Source organism: Haliaeetus albicilla, chromosome 18, assembly GCF_947461875.1.
Source record: "Haliaeetus albicilla chromosome 18, bHalAlb1.1, whole genome shotgun sequence".
NCBI classification, from domain to species: domain Eukaryota; kingdom Metazoa; phylum Chordata; class Aves; order Accipitriformes; family Accipitridae; genus Haliaeetus; species Haliaeetus albicilla.
The window spans coordinates 17,185,660-17,210,999 of NC_091500.1; the positions used below are offsets into that span (position 1 = coordinate 17,185,660).

Genomic DNA, 25,340 nt, shown 5'->3' on the forward strand with positions numbered 1-25,340 from the left:
TGAGGAAATTGGACAGAAATTAAACAGGTCATCTGAAGGGATAGGTCTTTCCAGGTTAAAGGAATGTTAAGCATTGGAGCAAAGCAGGTATTTCATTTAAGCTATATTTTAAGTAAATCGGATTTTTCAGAAAAGCTTTATTCCAGATGTTGTGCTGCTTGAGATGCGTGTCTGATTGCAAGATGATGTAAATAGCTCAGGAAGGAACAGGGCTGCAGTGTTGGTGCAGGTCAGACCAGCTGTGGGGCTTGCGGTTGACTCAGTGGCCAGATGAAATTAAATAACAGTTTTATTCCTTCATGAAGGCGAAGCAAGAAATAGGGTGGGAAATAGAGTACCATCATCCCCTCTGATAAAGTACCTCTGTAAAAGAGGGCATTTTGTTTCGAGAAATGGTTTAAGAGGAAGAGGAAATGCAGCTGTGTTAAGTTGTTAACACAAACTCCTGGCTTCCCTTTGATATTGGAATCATTCAAATATTCTGTTCCTGTAACTAAACTTTGATCCCTGTGGCCTTTCACTTTGTATACTCCACCTTGCAGGGATTTGGGTTGTTTATTAATCTGCTAGCTGCCCCGTGTGCTGATTCTGGTGCACAACCACCTTCTCAGCAAATCATATCCCGTATGTTTCCCAGCTGCTGCCATCCTTAACGCATGCAGAAAATGTCTCCTGGCTGGCTGAACACAAATTCCAGCTGGCATCACCTCCTGACTGAGCAAAACTCCCCCCTCTCTCCCAGTGGTGTTTCAGTTGTGCTCTGTCTCAGGTGTTGTGTCTCCAGGCAAGGATGTAGAGTTGCAGCAGAGCTTAGGGGGCTGAGGCAGCTGGGAATCTGTTCTGCTCTGCAGCCAGGAAGGAGCAACAGCTGCGGCACGTGGGGATGTGCGTGGGGTACGAGGGGGGTTGTGTATCTAGAGCAGGGGGATGGGTGGGTGAATGATAATAACAGCTCACTCTTATCTTTATCCAAGGTGATACTTGCTGAGTGCCGAGTTTACGGCAATCACAGGTTTAATGATTGACCTCACCATGGTTTTGCCAGTAGAGAACTTGTTCTGTTTTACTGGCTATGAGTTCTTGTATGAAGCTTTACGGTCCACTGAAACAAAATTATTTAGTCTTGCAAAGTATTTTGTATTTGGCAGTTCTAGTTTACAGTTGCTAAACCATTATGACTAGTAGGGCTGTACTTCAAAACAGTCCTATTATTGTCAATGTTCTGTAATAACATCTTTATTTCCTTAAAAATATTCTACAGAAGTTGTGTTGTTGCCTAGTTCCTAAAAGGAGACTGTTTTTTGGCTATGTACTCTATGGGTTTCTGCTGGTTTGCAAAAGCAAAGAGAACTGCATGGTTCTGATGTTTGAAAGAATGCTACTTATGTATCACATGGGAGAAAAAGGCAGGATAAAATCAGTTGCATGCTGTGATGCTGAAACATCACACAGCTAGGCAAATATTATATAGAAAAATGCATTAAAAAAAATAATGGGTAAACAGATGAAAATTCATGGTGCCAGCATAGAGGTGTTTGTGAAACTTAGCATCTATTTTATTTCTGAGTTGTTATGAGTACTCATCTTTGTCAGAAGATATGTCAAGAATCTCCTTCCTTCGTCTGGGCTTTGTAAGGAGGATTCCAGCATCAGGGAGTTCTGTCTTTACATATTTTGTATTGTGAAGCTGTTAGGCTTTCTTCTTTGTGCATGTTTTTAAGTGCTATGTACTATTGTCAACTTTAAAAAAAGAAAGAAAAAAAAAGTCAGATCTGGTGTTCTTACCTGCATTGTTTACTGTTACACTTTCAAGCGATTGCAGAAATAGGGGTTGATATGACACGCTATGGTTTTTCAAGTGACGGAGAACTTAGGTGATCTCTCACATCTCATCTCTGTTTAACATTAAGATTTGGACACAGTCAACTTCAGCTCTCAGCTTTGAGACTGATAAGGGATAAAATAAATTTTTCTATTCCCATTCTTCCTGGCTCTGTGTTCCTTTGGAGACTTACAGGAAGAATGGAGCGCACAATGTTAGCACCCTTCCTCCTGCCCCCCTTTCAGACGTAGATGATGTTTCTCCCTTGTATGAGAGCCTGAAGCAGATCTCTTTGTCCTTGCGACGTTGCAGATTTGGAGGGGCAAGAGGTTGGAAAGCGAGAGAATGTACACTAAGGGAGCATGTGAAAAAAAACAGGTTTTTTAGTATGCATTTTTGACAGGAATTTGTTATATTTGTTACATATTAATGTTGAGTTTGGAATATGGCCTATAGCTATGAATAAAACGATCGTTTAATTTAGCGTGGTTCAAGATTTACTTTACCAAGCTGTTATGTTGCCATTATGTAGCAAAACATCAAAATACATTAAGCAGGTGATAATGTCTACAGCAAATCTGTAGTAAACAAAACTAGCAAAACCATTGCAAATGGTCCTGGGTGCAGTTGAACTAACAAAGCCTTGTGTCCCATGGCTTTGTGTATCTGATTGTATGCAGGAAACTGATGGGCCTGGATTGCTTTTTCTCTACTGGCTCAGCAAAACCCAACAGAGACACTAGCGATCCGGAGGTGTGGGCCTGACATGTGGCCAGCATGTGCTGACGGGCTCAGCAAGCCTCTGCTGCAGCAAACAGGCAGGCCAAGCAAGGGGCATTGGAGGCCGCGTGCAGCCATTCATTGTGCCATATGTTTTGTAGCACTGCTGCAGCATCTAAATGTTGGAGGACTCTGTCCACTTGTTAAATTTGCTTTAAAATGGCTATCAGACCCAAAAATCTTCAGCTGAGGATTGAAGAGGGATGGGATAGCTGGATTGCTCCTTACCCAGGCACAGTGGTATGAACGCTTCCTTCCCTGGAAATGGGCTCATAGCAGTCTGGTTTTGTCTTTTTTTGTTTTGGTTTGTTGGGTTTTTTTTCCATGCATTTTGGATTTCTGCTTGAAGTAATCAGAAGGGACAGACTTGTGTGTGGATCAGAAGGCTTCCAACTGCCTCAAAAGTATTAATATTGCTTACATTTTAGAGAGTAGTCTTGAAATACAGAGAGGACTGGGACCTGGTTAAGGCCACACACTCTGTTACTGATTATGTCATAAAACTGATCCATGTTATAAGTAATACTGATGATGTATGTCAATAGTTGCATAGTTTGAACAGGAATGGCATAAATAGGAATCTCTTCTTGGTGTAACAACAGCAGGTTGGGGAAGGCTAGTTTACCTTGTGACTCTTAAACAGTCAAAACTAAGCTAATTCTAATCAGTGTTTTTATTGGCTTGAACTTGATGATTGCAGAATTAGATAGATGTTTAGCTTTGGCACTTTAGACCTTTTTGCTTGATGTATATTTTTCCCCCTGAAGTTTTGCAAACAAATATGGTATGTTCTAACTGCATAGAGTAGAATTTCTCTGTGTGAACCATGAAAACTAATTATGCTCATTAGAATTAAGACAATTAATAATAGCTGCATTTTTATAAGAATTCAGTTCTGACCTGGCAGACAAGAATTTACTCTTAGTTTTTTTATATCGGCACAAGCAGTAGGTAAAACAAACTCAGGCAGCAGCTTTCAGCACAAGGCATGGGAAAACTCAGAGGCTATTCTGTCACCTTTTCTAAAAATCAAAGCAGAATGATGTTACATGGTGGTGGACAGGTCTGCTTTTTGAAACTGAATAATTACACATTTAAAAAAATAAAATATTCCTAACATAATGGAAGGAGTGGATCTTGACTGGACATGAAATCTTTATCTCAAGGCTAAATCTGTAGTATGTGCCAACTAGCTGGTGAAAAAGTGCCCTGCCTTGATTGGTTTATTTAACTTTCTTGCAGCAAAATAGCATACTGTGCTGTTGTCCTTCCACTGCATGGGAAGAGCCTAAAGTAACAGAAGCTGTTATGGCATCTCCCAAAGTGTGCCTTTGTCAAGGTCACAGTTCTATTTTTGTTGCATTTTGTGCAAACAGAGATAGGTATGGTAGGTACTTGACCAAATATTTTATAACTAAGATGCTGAGTGCCCCCAAAGTATAAAGTGAACAAAAATGTAACTCCCACCCCTGGTTATGCAAATACAATCAGCTAATATATGTTATGGTTAGCCTGGGCCTGTGTGCAGCCCAGCTTGCCCATCAGTGGACACAAAGCTCTAGAATTAAGCTACAGATGTTCTTGCTCTGTCTTAGGCAGAAACCCAAAATTTCTGAGGGACACAGGTAAAAGCTGGGTGTTCTGCTGTGAAATCACAGAATATAAAGCTACAGAAGCTTTATATAAGCAGGTTCTGCTGGCTTATTCTGTGCTATCAAATTTGTACATAGTTATGCTGAAAATGTAGAAATTAAGGAAATTAAGAGCTCTTCCTCAAGTGTATTTGGAGCAACAGAGTGGTAAAGATGAGGGTGCACTTTGGAGCAAAAAGTTGATAGAGAAGTAGTATGCTGAGGGTTATTAAATGCTTGGATGCCATGTTTGAATCCAGGTCTTTAAGGTGCTGATGTTTTGAGTCTGGGAGAGAGTTGGGAAGTAGTTTCTTTGCTTGTTCTGCTCATCTGCTTTCTTGGGCATCTGTGTGTTAGCTGCTACTTTGGGGAGGACATGGTCCTGGATCCTGGGCTAGATGGAGATGTCGCCTGACCTAGTACTGTGATTTGTGTGGGGCCTTTGTCCTTCTCTGTTATAGATGATGTGGTGGGCAGGATAGTAGGTGTATGACATGGAATGAATTTATGAGGCAACACTGGATAAAAAGGGGTTGCCTGTAGGGGGAAAAAAAAAAAAAAGCTGTTCAAACAAAATCAGATCACTTGGCACTGAAGTAGATGAGCAGTGCCGGTGTGAATGTTCTGTTGGCTCTGCTAAGCTCATGAGGATGATGAAAAAGAGGGGTAGTACAGGGATGAGATTAAGGCTTTCTGCATTAGCAGAAATGGTGCTTCAGAAGTCTATTTAATGTAGCTGCTCCAGTTTAGCAGTAGAAAGTGTAATAGAAAATGTATATCGAATTCCATCAGGATGTTCGGAAACTAAAAGAAAGAACTGAAGCCTGTATATCCGTACGTGTGTATGGATATATACACACACATATAGAGATACAAGGAAGCTTTTTGGCTTTGTATATATGCAGGTAAAAACACTAACATTTATGTTGATTAATGTTACTTGACAAAGAATAACTGGACAAGAAATAATGATATAGGGCAATGTATTTTCTTTGCTAATAAGAGATTCTTTTGCCTTTTTTTTTTTTAAGAGAATTAAACAAGTTCTCTTGATGAGCACCTTTTGTAGAGTACTACATGGAGAGACTGCTGTCCTGGTTTCAGCTGGGATAGAGTTAATTTTCTTCCTAGTAGCTGGTATAGTGTTATGTTTTGCATATAGTATGAGAAGAATGTTGATAACACACTGATGTTTTCAGTTGTTGCCAAGTAGTGTTTAGACTAAGTCAAGGATTTTTCAGTTTCTCATGCCCAGCCAGCAAGAAGGCTGGAGGGGCACAAGAAATTGGGAGGGGACACAGCCAGGGCAGCTGACCCAAAGTGGCCAACGGGGTGTTCCATACCATGTGGCGTCATGCCCAGTATATAAACTGGGGGGAGTTGGACTGGGAGGATTGCTGCTTGGGAGCTAACTGGGCATCGGTTGGCAAGTGGTGAGCAATTGCATTGTGTGTTACTTGTTTTGTATATTCTAATCCTTTTATTATTATTATTGTCATTTTAGTATTGTTGTTATTATCATTATTAGTTTCTTCCTTTCTATTCTATTAAACTGTTCTTATTTCAGCCCATGAGTTTTACCTTTTTTTTCCTGATGCTCTCCCCCATCCCACTGGGTGGGTGAGTGAGCAGCTGCGTGGCGCTTAGTTACCGGGTGGGGTTAAACCATGACAGCTGCTTACTTAGTATTTCCTGTATATTATAATATATATGTGCATAGTATGTTATAAATTATATTTTATGTATAATGTTAGAACGTACGTTTTTAAAAACTCTTTGATTAGTTTACTTGATATATTTATTTTTAAAGGAATGATAGAATTTTAGGGACAGACCATATTAAATACTATTTTTAGTGCTCTGGGAAGGTGAAAATAGTAAGGAATTAAAATGCAGTGTGGCAGACTTGTAAAAGAAAAGTCCTCCTGTATAGTAGGTTATCCAGTATTGCTTGCTTAATATCTTCTTTTTTTTTTAAGTTGAAATCAGAAGTTACACTTATCAAACAATCTGTTTTGCTTTCTGCTACTTCCATTACTGCAGTGTCTCCCAGACATGTCTGACTTTGTTGCATTTGTTGATAAAGTAAGGTCATTAGACAAACATCCTGTGAATTAGTCTCAAACATATTCTAAGTGAATGTCTCTGTGTCTTTTTATTATATATGGTACAAAATTCATTACAGGTCAGTTTGTCTTAAAGTTAATTGTAATAATAACAATATTGTGGCTTGCTTCTAGTTGTTCGTGTCCAGTGTGAATTACTTCTGTGATTCTGCTCACAAGAACATTATTCACCGAGTAGCAGGTATAGAGTAACATTGACTTTTAAGACCAATTGCTTTTCTACTGGAGGAGAAAATTTAGCCTTGGGTAAAACCGTTGCATTCATGTACAGCCTGTAATTAATTGTTGTAGGTGGATAAAACTTCCTGTGATTGAGCTCCGCAAAACCTTACTCAGTTTTCTGATCCAAGGGGTGTTTTCTGGTGAATGAGTCTTTGAAGAGGGTAGGAAACATGCAGTAAGAATACTTTAGAAAGTTTTCAAAGCATTTACAAATAGGTTTTGAATTTTTTAAAGTAAAGCTGGATTTGTACGAGAGTTAAAGTGATCAGCAAGTTGTACCACAAACCTGCAGGAGAAACAACAGGAATGACGCAAGCTGTTGTAAACCTTTTAAATCTCCTTTAGGGAGAACATGTTGCTGTACTTTACCTGGTTAAATGACATTTTTCATCAACAAGGAATGTGATGTGGCATGGCAAATATGGAGAAATGAACTTGAAAGGTGAAAAGCATTGTATGGGTTGCAAGTTCCTGTGTTTTCCTCATCAGTTGAAAACTTGAAGTCTTCCAAGCTGTGTGTAACTTGGAGCTGGTGGCTGACATAGTTGGAAGGTAGTTAAAATTCATAGTTGTGTTTGGTGAATGCAACATGGCAGCAAGTTTCACTGCTCTGTGGGAAGACAGCTTTTGTTTTAGATTGTAAAATGGAATCTGGAATCTCAGCAAGAAGTTTAAGGTTTGGGGTTTTGTTGCCATTTTTTTTTTTTTCTTCCATTTCTGTACTATAACTTCAGTGTGGATATTAACTGAATGTTGTGAGAAATCCCACCATATTGGTCATGATGGCTAACATCTATTTTGAAGGATATCTGGAAGTACTTCGGTGGCTAACATTTTGGTCAGCAGATACCAAAACCAGACAAATGCTGTATAAAAGCGAAGGAAAGAAAGGATGCGCTCATTTTGTTGCTGTGCTTTCTAACTGGACTCTTCATAGTAAAGTTAGGTTTTGGTTTGGAAGAGGGTATTGGGAAGGATGGCAGATGCTAGATCTGATAGATATTTTTGGCTTTCCTCAAGGCAGGGTGCCAGCTCGGCTCCTGCTCAAGTGTCATAACAAATGATGTTTTCTCCTTTGAAGATGTTGGGAAAAGCTCTCTCCCTGCCTACCTTGCTTTCTTTACTGCAAGAGTGTGTTGCTGGCTCATGTTCAACTTGGTGTCCACCAGGACCCTCAGGTCCTTTTCTGCCAAGCTGCTTTCCAGCTGGGAGACTACCAGCATATATTGGTGCCTGGGGTTGTTCTTCCCAGGTGCAGGACTTTGCACTTCCCCTTGTTGACCATCATGAGGTTCCTGTCAATCCATTTCTTTAACCTGTCAAGGTCCCTCTGGATGGTAGCAAAACCTTCTGGTGTATTAGCCGCTCCTCCCAGTTTGGTGTCATCAGCAAGGTTGATGAGAGTACACTCTGCCCCATCATCCAGATCACTAATGAAGATGTTAAAGGGGATTGGACCCAGTATTGACCACTGGGGTACACAGTTAGTTACTAGCCTCCAAATCAACTTTGTGCCACTTATCACCACCTTCTGGACCTGGCTGTTCAGCCTATTTTCAATCCACTTGACTGCTCATCCAGCCCACACGTCATCAGCTTGTCTATGAGGATGTCAAGTGTCAAAAGCTTTTATGAAGTCCAGGTAGACAATATCCACTGCTCTCCCCTCATCTACCAGGCCAGTCATTTCATCATAGAAAATTAACTTGTAGAAGGTGGAAGGCATTTAAGCCACAGGAACCTACAAGTGAAGAAGTAACCTTTAAACTGCCCTACATATTTCACTGTTCCATAATTGGGTAGCATTGCTGCCTTAGTCTGTTCTTTAAGTGCAGGACACTACAATGTGGTTTCAACTACTTGCATTAGCTACAAATACAATCTTTCACCTTTTGTGGAACACCTGTGCTTAGATTTGTGGAAGTACAGAGCACTTGTGCTCGTGTGTGTGACTGAAACGTACTGGTGATGTCCTTTCTGTCAACTTTAAAAAAGATAAGTTAGCCCAAGAACTGACCTTGCATCTCTCCAGTTTGGTATTCGGACCCATGTAATCTCTTTATTTCACAATTTCCTCATATAGAGAGAGAGAGAGAGAGAACTGGGTAACATTGAGTATCACTAAAATTCATCTTAGAGAGAAATGCAATTTTTATGAAACACTTGAATGCATGGAGAATAATTGAGGAAATGCTTATGGGGAAATCCCAGACTTCTCGAGTGCAGCATGTGGAAGGTAGCAATAAGTAAAATCTCTGGATGTGTCTTGAACTTGAATGCAAAAACCTTTAAAAGGTGTCAAGAATAATGACCTGTTTCTTCAGTGAGACAGGAATTTGCAGTTGCATATTCACATAATGCTGCAGGGCTGTATCATAATGACTATATAGAAGAGAACCTAAGGTTTCCTGACCTCTCAGTGCTTTTCTTCTTTCAGGATATTTATTAGTTTTTCTTCAGTTGTACTTATCAGCATAGGTTTTCTGCTTGCAAAAGGAAGTCTTCATAATGCCTTGTTTAAAAACAGTGTAAATGTTTTACAATATAAACTGTATGAGGTGGAAACTGGTGTCTGTTTTCTTCCATCTGAGGGTGTGTACCTAGTCCACTAATGTATTAAGTGTGTTTTTTGTCCTAACAATGTATGTATTGCTGCTATGGGTAGCATTTTAAGTTATGAAAGCTGTAGTTAGTGTTACTTTTGTAATTCTGTTTATTCTAGACCTATTGCAATATACTGTTGAATAGACTGTCGTTAAAAAATACATGATCTTACCAGTGGGGATAAAATGAAATTTTCTTAAAGAAAACTACAGTATTTTAGCTTTTCGTGGCTTTTTAGTACTGTATCTATGTGTTTTTAATCTGGCATTGTTTAGTATGTAAATCAAGAGGCTGGTAAAGCTGAAAATCATACGGAATTTTTAGTGAATGGAAGAACTGGAACTGATTTCAGTGTGGGCAAACTAAATCCAGATACTTCTCATTCATGTGAAACCTGGGTGATTTGGGGGGGGGGTAGTTTTTCTTAAAATATCTCAGGAAAATTTTAATTCTAAACTTTTTAAAAAAGAATTCAACATTATATCATACTCCTGATATCTGCAGTCTACTACATTGTGTTACATTGTTTTTCTTCCTGAAATAATTTGGTATAATTATGAGCCAATTATTGTGTAATTTTGTCGCATTCTTATCATAAACACTTTTGTACCAATTAGCCACCCAATATAATATTGTTTCTAGATTGTTAATATTCATGAAAACAGAAAATAAACTATTGCTAAAACAGGCGCCCTAAACCTTTTTTTTTTTTTAAAAAGTAACAAGTGTGTTCTTTAAAAAAGGAACAAGCTGCTGATTTATAAGGTAATCTATTTTGAAAGTTGGATGTTTTAAAATATTAAATGGTTTATATCTAGCACAATTCTTAAAGGTTAAACTGCAAGTGTTCTGTGTGGCACCTTTCAGGTTGAAGAATAATTTCTAAGACTTTAGAATTTATTATGTTAACACTTTTTTTTGCAAAAATATTTATTTGGAAAAGAAAGGAAAAGCATGTTCTAAGGTTTTCCTGTAGTGTCCCTCACTATTTCACCTAAATCCAGTCCTAGTCATAATTTTCTATTTGGTGTATGAATATTTTCATTCTAACTGGATTTTGAATGTATAATATGGTCTGCTGTAAGGGTTGCACGTTAGTCTTGTGAACATGAAACAAGTGCTTGATTTTATTACCATTGAATGTTTCCTAAGTTATGTGGAAATGTTCAAGACTGTCAAGTTTGTATGTAAAGTCCTAAATGATTAATTAAGTTCCTGCTGGCATTCACCCTCCTTTTTGACTGCAAAGAATATCTGGCAGATTCTGCAGGGTTTATTGGCAAATCAGTTCTCGCTAGTGTACTGTTGTACATCTTAAAAAGGGGCTAAGGGGGGGATCCCAACCCTGACCTGAAAAAATGATATGTGAAGTTAAATTTATAGTATTTATATAAGGTGGTTCTTATCTGTGTTTTTCTTACATGTGCTAAGGATCAGCTTTAACAGGAGGCATAAAGGCATCCTGTTCCTTTTTTACTCGGATATGTTTTAATATGTATATTTGAAAATTAATTGCCTTTTCCAGGTCCTTTTGAAAACAGCAGCAGTGGGGTTTGTGGTGCTGAATTTTGAATGTATAGAAATACATTCAATGGAAATGATGTTGATGTATAATGCAAAATTTCTATACTTCTATAGACAAAAATTAACTTTGAACTAAAAAAAACCCCAGAAAACCTTAAGAGTTCAGTTTTCTTTTTATAGGACTTCCAGTTTTTACAGTGGTGCTTGAAATTATAAATCCTATGCTTTATTTATGTGAATAAATATTTTGGCTAATGACAATAGAATTTGTGAGTTAGTTAAAAACAAAACAAAACAAAAAAACCCAACCAAAAGCAAAGTCTATGTGCTTGCATAGAAATGTGTATTACCAAAAACCCCAGTCAGAATGAAGGTGTCATTGAACACTCCAATTATGTAATATTTGCTAGAAATAATTGGAGACTAAACTCTACTTAAGAGGTAGTTTATTCAGTGGAGAAATGTTTATGGTTTTTAATTGAAAAGCTTTTTTTCTATTTTCCTTCCAGGTATTGCTTTGTTTTTGCTTTGGGATACCTCACTGTGTGCCAAATTACTAGAGTCTATATCTTTGATTATGGACAGTATTCTGCTGATTTTTCTGGGTAAGGAGAAAAATAATCTTTCCACCTTGTCTTCCTAAGTGATACTGTATCTGTTATTGGGGTTTTTTTTCCCCAAGTGTGTCAAACTTTGAAACTTTGGGAGAAAGCTGGGCATGTGCATGCGTATTGGCACACATACAAATATATATGTACCTATGCTTTAATAATGCAGACTGAGAATTTTGGGAACAGTTGTGTCTGTTAGAACCACGAATGTGTTATCTGCTGCCTCCTGCTCCTGTCTTGAAGGGCTTGAAGGTTTTGGTGGCTGTGGGATTTTTTTTTTTTTTTTTTGCTTTTGCTTTTTCCCCTGAAATCTTTGTTACCACCTATGACAACATGATGAAACTTGAATTGTATCTGATGTACTTGCATGCCTGGCACAGTCTGATACAACTTTGTCAGGAAAATCTGAATGTTTTATGGAATTTAGCTTTTAGCTTCTTTCTTTTTTTGGTTTTGTGTTAGATGTTCCAGAAGGAAAAAGCTAAGGAGAGAGGTGCCTGTATGGTGGAGTAGTCACACAGCCCTTGGAAATAGAAAGTTTTGTCTATGTGTGTTCTTATTTTATATAATTAACTTAAACCTGTATTTGACTTGAGCTGTATAGGAGCAAACCAGAATTAAATAGGCAAAGTAAAAATAAACCATATTGGTGATTCTTTGTACTGCAGACGCAGAAGCGAAGCACAACATTTCTGACAAATAAGTTTGCTGCTCTGATGGTACTTTTGTTGATTTAAAGGAGAGTATGTATTTTGGAAAAAAGAGGTGGGGAGTGTTTGCTGGTCTGCTCAAAAAAAATGCATTAAATACTTTTCAGCAATACTATGAATGGCAGTGGTCTTTGTAGTTTAGTATTACCTGTCTCGTGTAGTAGAGTTGTGCTTGTTAGCCTTGTTGCTTTGCAGTCTTTATTGGTAACAGGAGTGTAGTCCAGAACCTTAACTTGCAGGCTGAAGCCGAAAGCTTTTGTATTGAAGTTCATCTTGCTGTCATTTTTAGTTGGGTCTTACCTTCTGAAACATCTTTCTACATTTACACCTACATCCAAATGTCTGCCTTCAAGCCAGATATCCAAGTTCAATTGGTAGTCAGTGGAGATCTGATCGATGTACACAGTAGAGCCTGGAGGGCATTTCAGCTGACCCACTGCTAAGTATCTATCTTAACATGAACTGGGTCACTTGCTAGATGCCCCTGACTCTATTGACTAGATCTCCACTGGGTATAATGAGAGCTTGCAACCCAGACATATGCATAAAGACACTTAAAACTAGGTTTACTGATGTTGAATTAAATTTCACCATTACAAGTGGAACTGTAATCCAAATGCTGTCCCTTCCAGTTCACTGTAGGGCCAAGGTGTACAACCTTGGCAGTGATCAAAGCTCTGAGCTGACTCTGGAAACAGTATAATTGCACTTGTTTATTGCTGCTCTCAAAACTAGTAGTAGAGCTTGAGGACATCATTGCTCAAATGCGACTGCACTGCTTTCAGATCGCAGCTGTCTTTGTGGCTCTGTTGGTTTGGCGTTAGCTCAGAGATTTCTGCTAGGTCTAAACATGTCTGAAGATTTATGAGATCTGTGCTCTGGATAGAACTGTTCTGAAGCATAGATCCAACTCTCTGTGTTTGAGCTGCCTGATTTAAACCACACTTTCATGCACCAGTTCGGGAGCTTGATGTATGCATCTCACATTAAATCTGTGGCATATATTGTATTGGCTCCCTTGAGGCCTGAGACAAAGGTTATTTCCAAAACAGGAGGAGAAGGAAAATGAACCAAAGGGTGCTATTTTCTGTCAATTTTGCCTGGTTCCAGGGGAAGAGAGTAAGTTCAAGAAAATAACAAAAGTTGCTTAATCAGCTGTTGAACCCCAGCACCAGCAAGTTTTTCCAAAGATATTGGCATGGATTCATATAGTGATTAGCCCCAAGAGAGCTTTGAGTGTCTGTTTACCTAGGTATTTCTCCTAGCATGCCATGCCCATCTGAGGTGTCCAAGCCCAGGGAATCTGCAAAAAGTTTGAAGGAAGGTATCAAAGCACTGACAGTGGAGAAAGCTGAGGACGCCTCATGCTGGAGGTGCAATTGCTTGTGCAGATCTGTGTGGTCTTGGCTTCAGCAGTAACAGATCCCAGCTGCCAGTGAGATTTCTACCACCTCCTTTGCCTTTCTGCCAGCACCTAAAAGGGATTGTTAAAATCCTGGTTCACAGCCTCACTGTTCCAAGAAGGACTCTTCCTCTTTTAGTCTCTAGATTGTTGTTCCTCAGCCAAATCCCTGATGATACTGGAACAGCCATTTGAGAAGGAAAAAAATACCAGGATCTGCTATAATAAAAATGACAGATGTATCAGCTAGAATTAATGTAAAGTCTGACCGAGCACCTCCTGGGTTCTATCCTCCTACCAGACAGGATCCATGTGGTCACATGTCCAGTTACAGAAGGAAAACCCATTATGTTCAGAATCAATTGGGGGATTTCTGCCAGCACCAGACAGGTCTACAGCTTAAATGCTAGAAAGAGATATGAGGGATTTCCTAGGCTGTCTGTTCTTGTTTAGTTTTCTTCCTTGCTGACTCTTGCCTGTCACTCTAGTCTTGATATCAGGATTTTGGGACACTGATAATATGGTAGAAAAAACTTTTTCCCTGATTGCATTTTGAGGACTGGAAATATTGTGTGCTTTGCAATAGCCATAACCTAAAAAAAAAAAAAAAAAATTTGACAGACTGAGCTATCTGGCAAAATACTGGCATAGCCCTGTCAATGAAGGAGGACTTGATGGCTCTTCGATTTGTTTTTCTGTGCCAACTTAAATATATTCTTGAAGGAAATGATGTGCCCATCCTACAGTATGATTATTTTGTTGTGGGTAAATTTTTTTGGTCTCCAGCTCAGATACTACTAGGTAAATACAGTCCCTGTTAACTTTGAAATCAGATCTCAAAAATACAAATTTCTGAATTCTGGTAGACTACTTTATGCTTTCCCCCATCCCCTCCCTCCCTCCCTCCCTCCATTTAGGAGGTTAGCAATGCTGGGATTTACATCAGTCAAAAGCTCTTAGATACTACAAAGATGGTATAATTTCTCAGTATAAAGCTGTCTCACTTAGCTAGGGAAGAATATCTCTTGAACAGTTTAAGATCTGCTCAAGTGTACCAAATTCAAAACAAACTAAACTCTGTTGGAGCCAGCATAATTGTGCTGGGTTTTTGTTTTGCCAGATATGTTTACTTGAAGCAAATAATAATTCTAGATGGAAAAATTAAGCATAGGATCAGGTGTTAGTAGAAACAGTGGAAGGTGGTCTGCAATCTAAATGATTTATAGTATTGTTCAACTTTGGTATATTTTTATTGTCCTTTGCTTACTGCTGCTGTAACTTAAAATGCATATAATTGCTCTTACTACCCTTTTTTCTGTACTCTTCCCACTGTAAAAAAAAAAAAAACAAAAACTATGTTAGTGGAAAATAAATGTGAAACACTTTGGCTGTGTTTGTGGAACCTGATGCAGCAATGAAAGGCATGGGTTATCAAATACTATATCTAAGGATTAAATTATTTTCATTACGTTGAAAACTCTGTAGTGGTTTGAGGTCCAAAAACTAATCACTTTGTCCTTGCATTGAAAATCTTCCAGTTGAGAGTAATTAACCTGGACTATTAGTGTAAACTTTCCGTGATATTTACATGTGAAAGAAAATCCTGAACTTCTTTCTAAAGTATTCTTTCTTCCTTTTTTGTAACAGTCCAATGATGATAATTACACAGAAGATCACTAGTTTGGCATTTGAGATTCATGATGGTAAGATTTCTTTAAACTGTGTTTAATTTTCCATACAAAATTAAATTTAAAGAAAGTCATGAGTCAATGCATTACTTTAGTCCAGTTTGTCTTTTAGGACAAAATATATTTTTGTGTCTCAGTTGATTCTTATGATGCTTACTAATGGAAGTATCAAGAAATGTTACTCAGACACTACAAAAGCTCTGAAAATGCTTACATTGTGCAGAAGATACTACTTATCAGAAGACCAATGACACTTCTGGGGCTGGTGATCAAAGACAACTGATGTTTTTTTGGACTGGGGTATTGATCTTGAGAGTTAACTAAATAATTTCCAGAGATCACTGTTGCTGGCAGATCGTTAGAAAAAGTACATGTAATTTCAGTTGTTGAGCACCTCTTGTTTTAAAATGCTGACTGTTAATCTCCCCCTAATTTGTACCCTGTATATTGATTTTTATAAAACCTTGTCTATGTTTCATTTTGTTTATTATCGCAATTACACTCACTGGTAACATATCAGTGTGAACAGGGAGATTGTCTAATTATGTTTCTGTCTTTTTTCCTGTCAGATTTATCCGTCAGATAACTGGGCCCTAGTTGCGACAAAAATGAATACTAATGTCAGCTTTTGCGGGTAGGGTGTCTAGATTTTTAGTTACTTTTAAATTCAAAGGAGTAATTTTCATTTCAAAGTTTGAAAATATCATCTGATAAACCTAGCCAATTAGCTTGAATCACTTGGAGCTACAGCTGTCAGCTGAAGATTTGGGAGTGTAGCCCCAGACACCTGGATCAAGCCACCTGTTTTTCTGATATTTCTTTAGTAACATTATGTATGGAGTTTAATAATGTTTTTCTCATATGTGTCCTAGCTTTAGTGCTGTTGGTGTTTCATTTTTTTTCCATTCTCATTAAGTTATACTGTCTAGAGAATCCTGTAGGCAACAACATTAATGGATATGAAAAGGCAGGAAAACACCTTTTTGTAAGAATTCTTGTATGAATGAAAATAAATAATGCTGGGCATATCTAGTTGGTCAAAGGAGTTGATGTCTAACTTCCAGAGAAAATATATTCAGAAGTATTAGTCTTGCAAGCTATAATCAGAGTAGAGAGTACACAAGTTAGAGGAAACAGCTTATTATAAGGAAGTAATAATTCTAGTATCAAAGATAAATGCTTCCTCTTACTATTATTTTGCTAGGGGAAAGAGCTTTTTTCAGTTTGCTGACATCATGCACAAATAGTGGAGTTGTGCTATGGGACAAGCATGTGAGTGTTCCTTGTAATCTTGAAACAAATGTTTCATTTAGCTCTATTTTTAAGTTTCATCACAAAGTAAACTAGATTTTTTTTTCCTACTTTAATTCAGATAATTTGTATTTTCCTCATAAGCCCATCTTATTTTCTGTCTGAATTCCTTGTAGATATCATTGAATTATGAGTATCAATCTTGCAGTTTTGTTCCTTGTTGACTTCATATCAGAGATCCTCTAGAGCCTTTGTCGGCATGTGGGGTGTAGCTGATAATATATTGGAAATTTTTTTTTTCTGGTTGCATTTGCAGTTTAGCAGAGTCCTGGGTTGGATGATCACCATTGCTGGGAGCACAGTGTGAGCAAGACTTTCAAAAGTTGATGTGACCATTGTGAATCCAGGAGCAACTGCTAGTTTGGTGTCAGGAGATGCTAAGAAAAGATATACAGGGGAAACTGAGATTGTATTAAAGCAATTATTTTTAACCATAGACAACTTAAAAGGGGTCTATCATGAGAAATTAATGAAAACAAGCCTGCTGTCAATGGGCTTTTGTTCACTGTACAAAGGTCCATGCTTCCACTGAAAATACTTTAAGAGGTAGACTGATGGAGGAGGAAATAGTGTTGAAAATCAGTTTATTAAGTAATTAATGGCACTCTGAGCCTCTAGTCACAACAGCTTGGCTATATTAATCATCAATTACTTTATTCCCCCCCCCCCATTTTTTACCAGTATGTCCAAAGAAACATAATGAAAATAAACAGCTGAAAGAAATGCCTTGGTGTGTTGGAAGATGTAATCATGAACGCTGCTCACTCATGCTGCATATTAAAGAGTCTGTCTAGCTAAGTGGATATGCTTGATTTTAAGTTGAACACTAGCATGGAATTCCATAAAAAAATAACAGGTATTCCTATAACTGTTACAATCCTGTGCCACTTACTGTGGGCTTTTTTTTAAGTAGGAAAATTGTATGCAAGTTGCATAGGATTAATTTAAGCTTGCTATATAATACCGACTTTTCAGAAGGTTGCATCAATCACAGATTTACACCTGAGTAAATTTGGAATATGCTTTTGGTGTACTCTGATTTAAGTTTTGAACTTAAGCCCTTGATAGTTCTTGCCTTGTTACAGTTTTTTGTTACTCAAATGAGCACTGCCAAAAACGAGTAGTCAGTATGTTAAGATTTGCTTCGTATTTCCTGCTGATTATCTTTGGCATCACACATCTATGTGCTAAAGGCAGAAAAGTTTTTACATGATTTGGAGACTGCTTGTGTCCATATTTATTCTTGTGTCCATATTTATTATACAGCAAGATTTAGATTTATTTATTCAACACTTTAGGCTAGAGATAGACTTAAGGGAGAAAAGCAGGTTTTTGTACTTAAGATCCTATATTCCGGAGTACCTTTTCTTCATCAAATTTAAAACTAGCATATTTTGGAAAAGGAAAGGTGCATTGCAGTTATTCTAGAAGCAGGGCGCTTGTCTACAGGTACAGTTTAGAAGGGCTATTAAATGGAGGATTGTACTTGCATGAGAAATTTCTAGCCAAGAGATGGTGGCAAGTAGAGAAGCTTTTGCAATTATAGTTGTAAGGTACTAAAAGTAAAGTGGGAGAGAGGAAGAGGGATGCTGTGACTGCTTAACTCTGTACCTTGCGATGAGTTCATTCGGTGTTCTCTCTTTTTTGCATATAACCCACTCATCCCCACAGAGCCTCACTCATTTTATTGCAATTCTGTATGAGATCAGGGATCTTTACAGGAAAGACCCATATCCAAATCTAACCTCACTAATCTGTGTGCACTTTGGCAGCTTGTTTTTAATTGTAGTGCTTAATGAATCTTAAACAAAAAGTCTCCTCAAATGTTTATATTCATAACCTATTAAAGTTCTGGAGCTCACAGTATATTTTCAAATCTTCAGGAGATTCAGCCAGCAAAACTAGGGAACGTTAGACTTGATGTTTGATATTTAAAAGGGAAGAAAAAATCCTCACAGCTTCTTCCAACCTTGTTCTTATTTCTTTCTCTAATTTAAACTAAATAATACATAAAACTTTAAAAGAAAAAAAAGTAATTGTTTAAATGCAATATTCATCTACTAAACATGAAATCTAATTCTTCCAAATTATTTCTTCATACTACTATGTTGTACTTGTCCATAAAAATATGTGGCAAGAAACGGTATAGGTAAGAAACGAGAACCATAACACTCTTGTTCTGTCAGATGCTTCTTGGTTCCCAGGGGCTTCTCTCACATGCTTTCTGACCACAAAAAAATAAACTCTTTGTTCCTGTGTGTGCCCTTCTACCATCCCTTATGCCTTGGGTTTCAGCTCTGTAGTTGGTAGTTTTTAAATGTGCTTTTCCTGGAATGCTGCTTTTTTTTTTTTTTTCCTAATTATTATTTCCTCCTATATATCTGGCACTCTCCATTTTTTTAAAGCAATAGAGTAGACATTGATGCTGATCTGGTAAGGCACTGCATTTACTGTGACAACTAAAAAGAGATAGAGTACAGTGAATATGCAATTTGAAGGGGTTTTGTTTTGTTTAGTTTTTTAAATTAGAAAGTAAATTTCTTATTGGTTTGCAGCTAATAAGCAATCCCATCCGAACTGCAGTACCTGCTATTATGTTAGTAGTAGTGTTTTGTTAGCTGTTCCTGACCAATGTAATAGTGTGAGAAGTATTGAAGAATGTTTCTTGATTTAGTTGATATAAACATTTCTTCTGTGTTTTCAGTTAACTAGATTCTTTGCCTTTTACTTTTCTCAAAGGCAAATAATTCCCATATTCAGCAGAAAGACACTACATCTTTCTAAAGGCTTGCAGACAACTTTAGTATTGGTCTGCTCTGCCCTGAAGCACGGAAATGTGGATGTACTGACGCGTTGAACAGCTTATGTATTTCTGTACATTAGATGTGATATTTCATATTTATTTTAAATAAATACCTACAAAACCAGAACGGAATTACCAGGCTGAATTGCTGATTGTCACAATGTGACCCCATGGTAAAAGGGATTATACTGTGTTTTGGCCAACTTACTTTTGTGATTAAGTGATAATTTTTTTTGTTGTAGTGAGAGGTGGTCAGTTAAGAATGTTGTTATGTTTATGAAAATAGCCTTGTAGCTATCAGTGTGCTTTTCTGATTTCAGATAGGTCTTTGATTATTATTATGTCTTTTAAAAAGTGTATTTGGATGGTTGCTGTTGCGAAAGTAAGCAAGAGAAAATTGAACAGGTCTTGAGACAGAGAAATGTGCCTTTATATATGTAGAACTAAATGTTCTTAAGGATTTTTGGTAGGTCATCATGACCCAGTTCCATTTTAAAATGCTGGTATTACATCAAAAAAGTTGCAGCTGTTTAACCAAGAATATTGTTTTCTAATTCATCTGTTAATTATGCCAGTGAAACTTCCATGATGTGGTGGTGGGGGTGTGGTGTTTTGGGGGTTTGGTTGGGGTTTTTTTGGTAACTTGATGCTTTCTTCTTATGTCTAGGAGTTTCTTTTAATGCTCTCTCTTCAATTGTCTCTTGATCTATATTTATATATTTTACTTATTTTTAAAGTGCTCCCTCTTGTGTTAGTGACAGCATGGTCATTATTGTTTCAGTATCAGTTACCAAATCACTTTCATTGCAGTACAAGTTATTAGTGTTTAAAGGAATTATATTGTATTTTTCTCCCCCTAAGTCTTCAAGTGTTGTTCTGGGCTACGTTTGCTTGCATGACTCTCTGAGTATCAAGACTTCCGATTTTTCTTGCTTTTTGTAGTTTCTTTGCCATTTTTCTCAGCTGGCATCTGTGTCTGTTTTTTTTGCTGCCAATGTTCTGGTAACAACTAAAACTGTTATTGTCTGTCTGTCTTCTTCAGATCTTGAAATATTTTAATAACAGCATGCATTTGGGCACAGCTGGTGATCCATTTCAGAACCTCATATTAAAATTTACTCTAATTACACCAGAGCCTGTGATATGATCTCCATGTTTAAGTATTATTAATGTAATGTGTCTAAGCATTATTAATGAGTTAATGATTAGCCAGGTTTCATGCAAATACAAAGGTGGATATATTCAAGCAGATTAACCACAAAGCTGGGGTGGTGCTGTGATATGATTGTAAACATTGTATTGTCATAGTGGGAGCATGGTATTAGTGATAATATGCCTTAATAAAGCCTATATGGTGGGATATTAGTGTGTACCTAAAGATGTTGATTTTGTTACCATTAGGATGTGATCTCCTGAGGAGGAATGAAAAGATGCAACTTCCTCATGATGTAGGCCACTGGGGCTAAATTTTGCTACTTTATGATTTACAAAATTCTTTTACCAAGGAAGGAATGTAGGAATATTTCCTACTTTACAAATGAGAAAACTGAGTTATAGTTGCTGAGTGACCAAATGATCTTCTATAGAATTACCTATTTTCATAAAGCACGTTGGGATTTCATATCTATTTTCATATGTACCTCTACTCTTTCATCAAACTTGGTTAGAAATTGGCTGTTGGGCTTAGGCATTCCTAGGGAGGAAGATAATTGAAGTGGGATTCCATAAACTTCATTTCCTTTAGGAAGCTATCCTCATAAAAATAATTTTTTTAGTGCTTGCAATGGCAAAGAAAACTTGCAAATGTGAATAGCAGGGAATGAATGCATGTGCTAACGTCTGAACCAGTGGAGAGGCTGCAGAAGGAGCTGAAGCAGTCATTTTGGCAAGCAGTGCTGGCTGGTATAAACCAGGGCTGTCTGAAGGAAGGAGCTCTGCTTCTTCTGTGCCCCTGAGTTAGTGTATTTTATAATAATTTAAAGTGGTGAAGGTCATATTTTTTACTTTCCTTGTTTATGGGATATTGTGGTTTAACCCCAGCCGGCAACTAAGTGCCACGCAGCCGCTCACTTATCTCCCTCACAGTGGGATGGGGAGAGAATCAGAAGGGTAAAAGTGAGAAAACTCATGGGTTGAGATAAAGACAGTTTAACAGGTAAAGCAAAAGCTGCACATGCAAGCAAAGCAAAACAAGGAATTCATTCACTGCTTCCCATGGGCAGGCAGGTGTTCAGCCATCTCCAGGAAAGCAGGGCTCCATTGCAATGGTTACTTGGGAAGACAAACGCCATCACTCCAAATGTCCCCCCTTCCTTCTTCCCCCAGCTTTATATGCTGAGCATGACATCATACGGTGTGGGATATCCCTTGGGTCAGTTGGGGTCAGCTGTCCCGGCTGTGTCCCCTCCCAACTCCTTGTGCCCCCCCCAGCCTGCTCACTGGTGGGGTGGGGGGATAAGCAGAAAAGGCCTTGGCTCTGTGGGAGCACTGCTCAGCAATAACTAAAACATCTCGGCATTGTCAACACTGTTTCCAGCACAAATCCAAAACATAGCCCCATACTAGCTACTGTGGAGAAAATTAACTCTATCCCAGCCAAAACCAGCACATGGGAGTACAAATTTTGAAGCCTGTTTTTCAGGGGTAGGCCACCAGCATTTCATAAAGCGCCATGTATGACAAGAAGGTAAATTAGTCTTGCTGATGGACTTAGACTTGGCTTGTCCCCTTCTCCTAGCAGGGGTTAGGACTTCTCCTTAGTGCTCATGAAAAAGACTTGAGCACCCTTTACTGTTGTGCCTGCTTCACTGGATCTTGTTTACAATCTTTACTTGAAGCATGAAGGTGGTCTTGAAGCGCGCCTTAAGTTTTGAAGCGCGCCTTAAGTTTTGAAGCGCGCCTTAAGTTTTGAAGTGCTTAAATCTATCTTGGACTGTGTTCATACTGTAAAGTGCAATGACTAGTGTAATGTCCCTGGGTTGCTGCAATGTTGAAACGGGTTTGGGGCTTGTCCAATTTCCAGGACTGGGAATAAAGGGTTTTAAAACCTGCAGACTTTGAAATTTTAACCAATGTAGGGGAATTGTATTTGTCAACACTTATTACAAGCCTTCTTAATGCTTCCCTGAAATCCATGTGATTTCAGGTTTAGGCACTGTTGGATATAACTGAGGATACCACAGTTTGTAATTTTGTCAACGTTAAGAATTGTTTGATCCAACTCCAGCAAAAATGTTGTGTGACATAATACCTCTGAAATTACTTGAGGACTTAAGAAATTACATTGCAGCATGAGGCTTGTTCTACTGAGTAAAGAAACTGCTAGTTAATGTGTGGGGGTTTAGCTTTTCTTTATTTTTCCTTTTTCCCGTCATCTTCCCTAGGAATGTTTCGGAAAAATGAAGATTTGACTCCATCACAAAGGTGTTTGGCTGTAAGGTAGGCTTTCAGACATCTCAGAGTCTACTTTTGGGGGTGGGGAGAAGCTGGTGTTTTGTATGCTTTATTAATAGTATCTGGAACTGCTACAGTTCACATTCAAGACAGAGTGTACAAACTCATGTAAAATAGATCTATGCTTTTTGTATTTGTAGCCTAATTCATACATCTGTTCTACTGGAAAATGTCACTAGAAGTAGGTTTTATACTTATTTGAGAAAACCATTGTAAGTTCTATGCAATCTATACAAATTAATGCCATATCAGACAGGAGACTAGTTAACATTTAGTACACATATAAAGTAGCTGGTGAAGGAACATGCTTGTTTAATTGTTTTTCAGTATTTAACTTACCTTTTGTACTTTCTTTAGTCAGGAGACTTGAAAATAATATGTTGTCCTGGGCAAAACCAGTCTTTACTTGAGGCATTTTCCTTAATTGAAATTATTACTAGTTAGCACAAACCTTTGTTTACTGATTCAGTTATTGAGGGGAAAAAAGAAGACATAAGCAGTTGAACAAACACTTAGGGAAACACCCTTCCTTCTCCTTCCCCAGGCTCAGCTTCAGTCAAACACTTCTACTGGGCAAGGAGAGAGTCGCCAGAGTTCAGGAGATGTGTCTGAAAATGCTCAGTATGGATTGAAAAGAAATACTATTTGTATAATGTTTTAAGCCGTGATTACAAAAGACACACAAACTGGTTTTCTTCATGTGTTTTTTACCACAGTTAGAGTAAGCAATAATATGGAGTATGACTTTTCCTACTGTGGAAATTCTGTAGAACTACACATGCCATCTCACAAGTTGCTTGTCTTTGAATTACAGACGCATGCCAAGTCTACTGGAGTATTTAAGTTACAACTGTAATTTCATGGGTATCCTGGCAGGCCCGTTATGCTCTTACAAAGACTATATTACTTTCATTGAAGGCAGATCATACCAACTGCAACAGTCTGAAGCAAATGGGAAGGAAGATACAAAATATGAACAAACGGATCCTTCTCCAAATGTAAGATGTATGACTCTTGCAGTGCTGATGCTTACGTAATCATTGCATGAAAAGCTTGGTTTGCACTGATCATTTACAGGCATAACTTTTGAGCTGTATCTGGAGTTCATTCGTCAACAGTATAGTTCCCTGTTCAAAAAGTTAAATACTTATTTTTTTTAAGGCAGGTTTTCTCCATGGTTTTCAGTCTGGATCTTGTGGATAAAAGCAGATTAAATTGGAGCTTCCTAACAAGCTTATATGGTAAAAAGCTGTCTTTAAATTAAAACAGTTCATGCGTGTTTTCTTCAAAGCATATACTCTGCAAAAAAAAAAAAGTCCTGGTAAGGATGAAGTGCACATTTTGTCATTTGAAAGCTGATGAGACTTAAAAGTTCCAGCAAGGTTTCATGAACATTCTCAAATTCTACTGTTTTTCAATGTCTTTTTGCAGCAAGTAGAAAACATTTATATGTTGTAAATTGAAAAACACTCATAGAAGTAGTGTGTTTTTCTTGCTTCCATTCATGTAGAGAGGTATTAAAGATGTATTTTGATCTGAAGGTGTAGTAGATGTACTACTCGTAACACTATGGCTAGTAATCCATACAAGATATTTCTTTTTTCTCTTTGTTCTCTTATTGGAAAAGAGACCAAATACATACAGAAGAAAGTCCAGTTGATCATGCCTTACAAGAGAGATGGTATGGCCTGAATTATAATCAAAAGCTCCCAAAGCTTGTTACTTTGAAAATTTAATCCAGTTAGTTTAATGCTCAGGGTACTGAATCTTATCTTTTCATTCTTTTCATATTCTCAAATAGGAGTGTATCAGACTTTTAAATTTGTGTGTGCCTAAGATAATATTACCACACGTAAAAGCAGAATTATGGAGTCAACTGGAACACTTCAGATAAACGGCTTTCGCTAATTCCGGTGCCAATTACCTGTTTTCTGCTTATCTTGTGGACCACCAACTGTTACTGGAGCAGAGCAAGGCATTCCCACGTGTGGCTACCTGTCTTGTCGTCCTATCTAGAGGTTACCATCCCCATAGCTAGGCTAACAGGGAGGCTTCCCAATCAGTTGTCATCTCCAACCACTTCCATCCTTCGAGTGTGGATGAGGACTCTGCATGTTCCATTCCACCCGTCTTGTGTGGTTGTAGTAACTTGCACCACAGGAATGTAAACTCGTGGCTGGAGGAGGATAACACTTTAAACTGCTCCACATGTTGACAAGGCACATAAGCTCATAGAAGTGTGCTGTGGAGCAAGTAGTTAGGAAAGGCAAAAGACACAGGAAAATTCCTTGCATAGTTTGGCACCTCATAGTCTGTAGTCTGCATGAATGTGTTGTATTGACAATGTTGCCAACACTACTTTTGTTTTTAAACATTGTTTTGGCTCAGTAAAGGCATCACATCTTATGTACTAAAAGCCTATTTCTGAAAAAAAATATTATGTAGTAAAATTATTGCAAATAAATGGAACTAACCAAGTCTGCCAGTATCATTACTTCTGGACATGCATCTACTGATTGCCTGGTAGGACTTTCTAGCTTTTTACCACATAATCTTGCTAGTAATCTGAATAAAGTCAATAGAAATAAATGTAAACCTATGATGGATTCTTCTTTCAGGTAAGCGGTTTTCCTTAAAATGAATTGCTCTTAAG

At 37.9% G+C, this 25,340-nt stretch overlaps 1 protein-coding gene across 1 annotated transcript in view; it reads left to right on the forward strand.

Annotated features, from left to right (window-relative positions):
* Positions 1-25,340, forward strand: part of MBOAT2 (membrane bound O-acyltransferase domain containing 2) — a 108,289-nt gene that overhangs the window by 59,372 nt on the left and 23,577 nt on the right. Inside the window, exons 4-7 of the mRNA XM_069805834.1 lie at positions 11,219-11,314; positions 15,080-15,135; positions 22,618-22,672; positions 23,502-23,685. Of these exons, the coding sequence (XP_069661935.1) occupies positions 11,219-11,314; positions 15,080-15,135; positions 22,618-22,672; positions 23,502-23,685 (391 nt within the window). The remainder of the gene's footprint in view (positions 1-11,218; positions 11,315-15,079; positions 15,136-22,617; positions 22,673-23,501; positions 23,686-25,340) is intronic.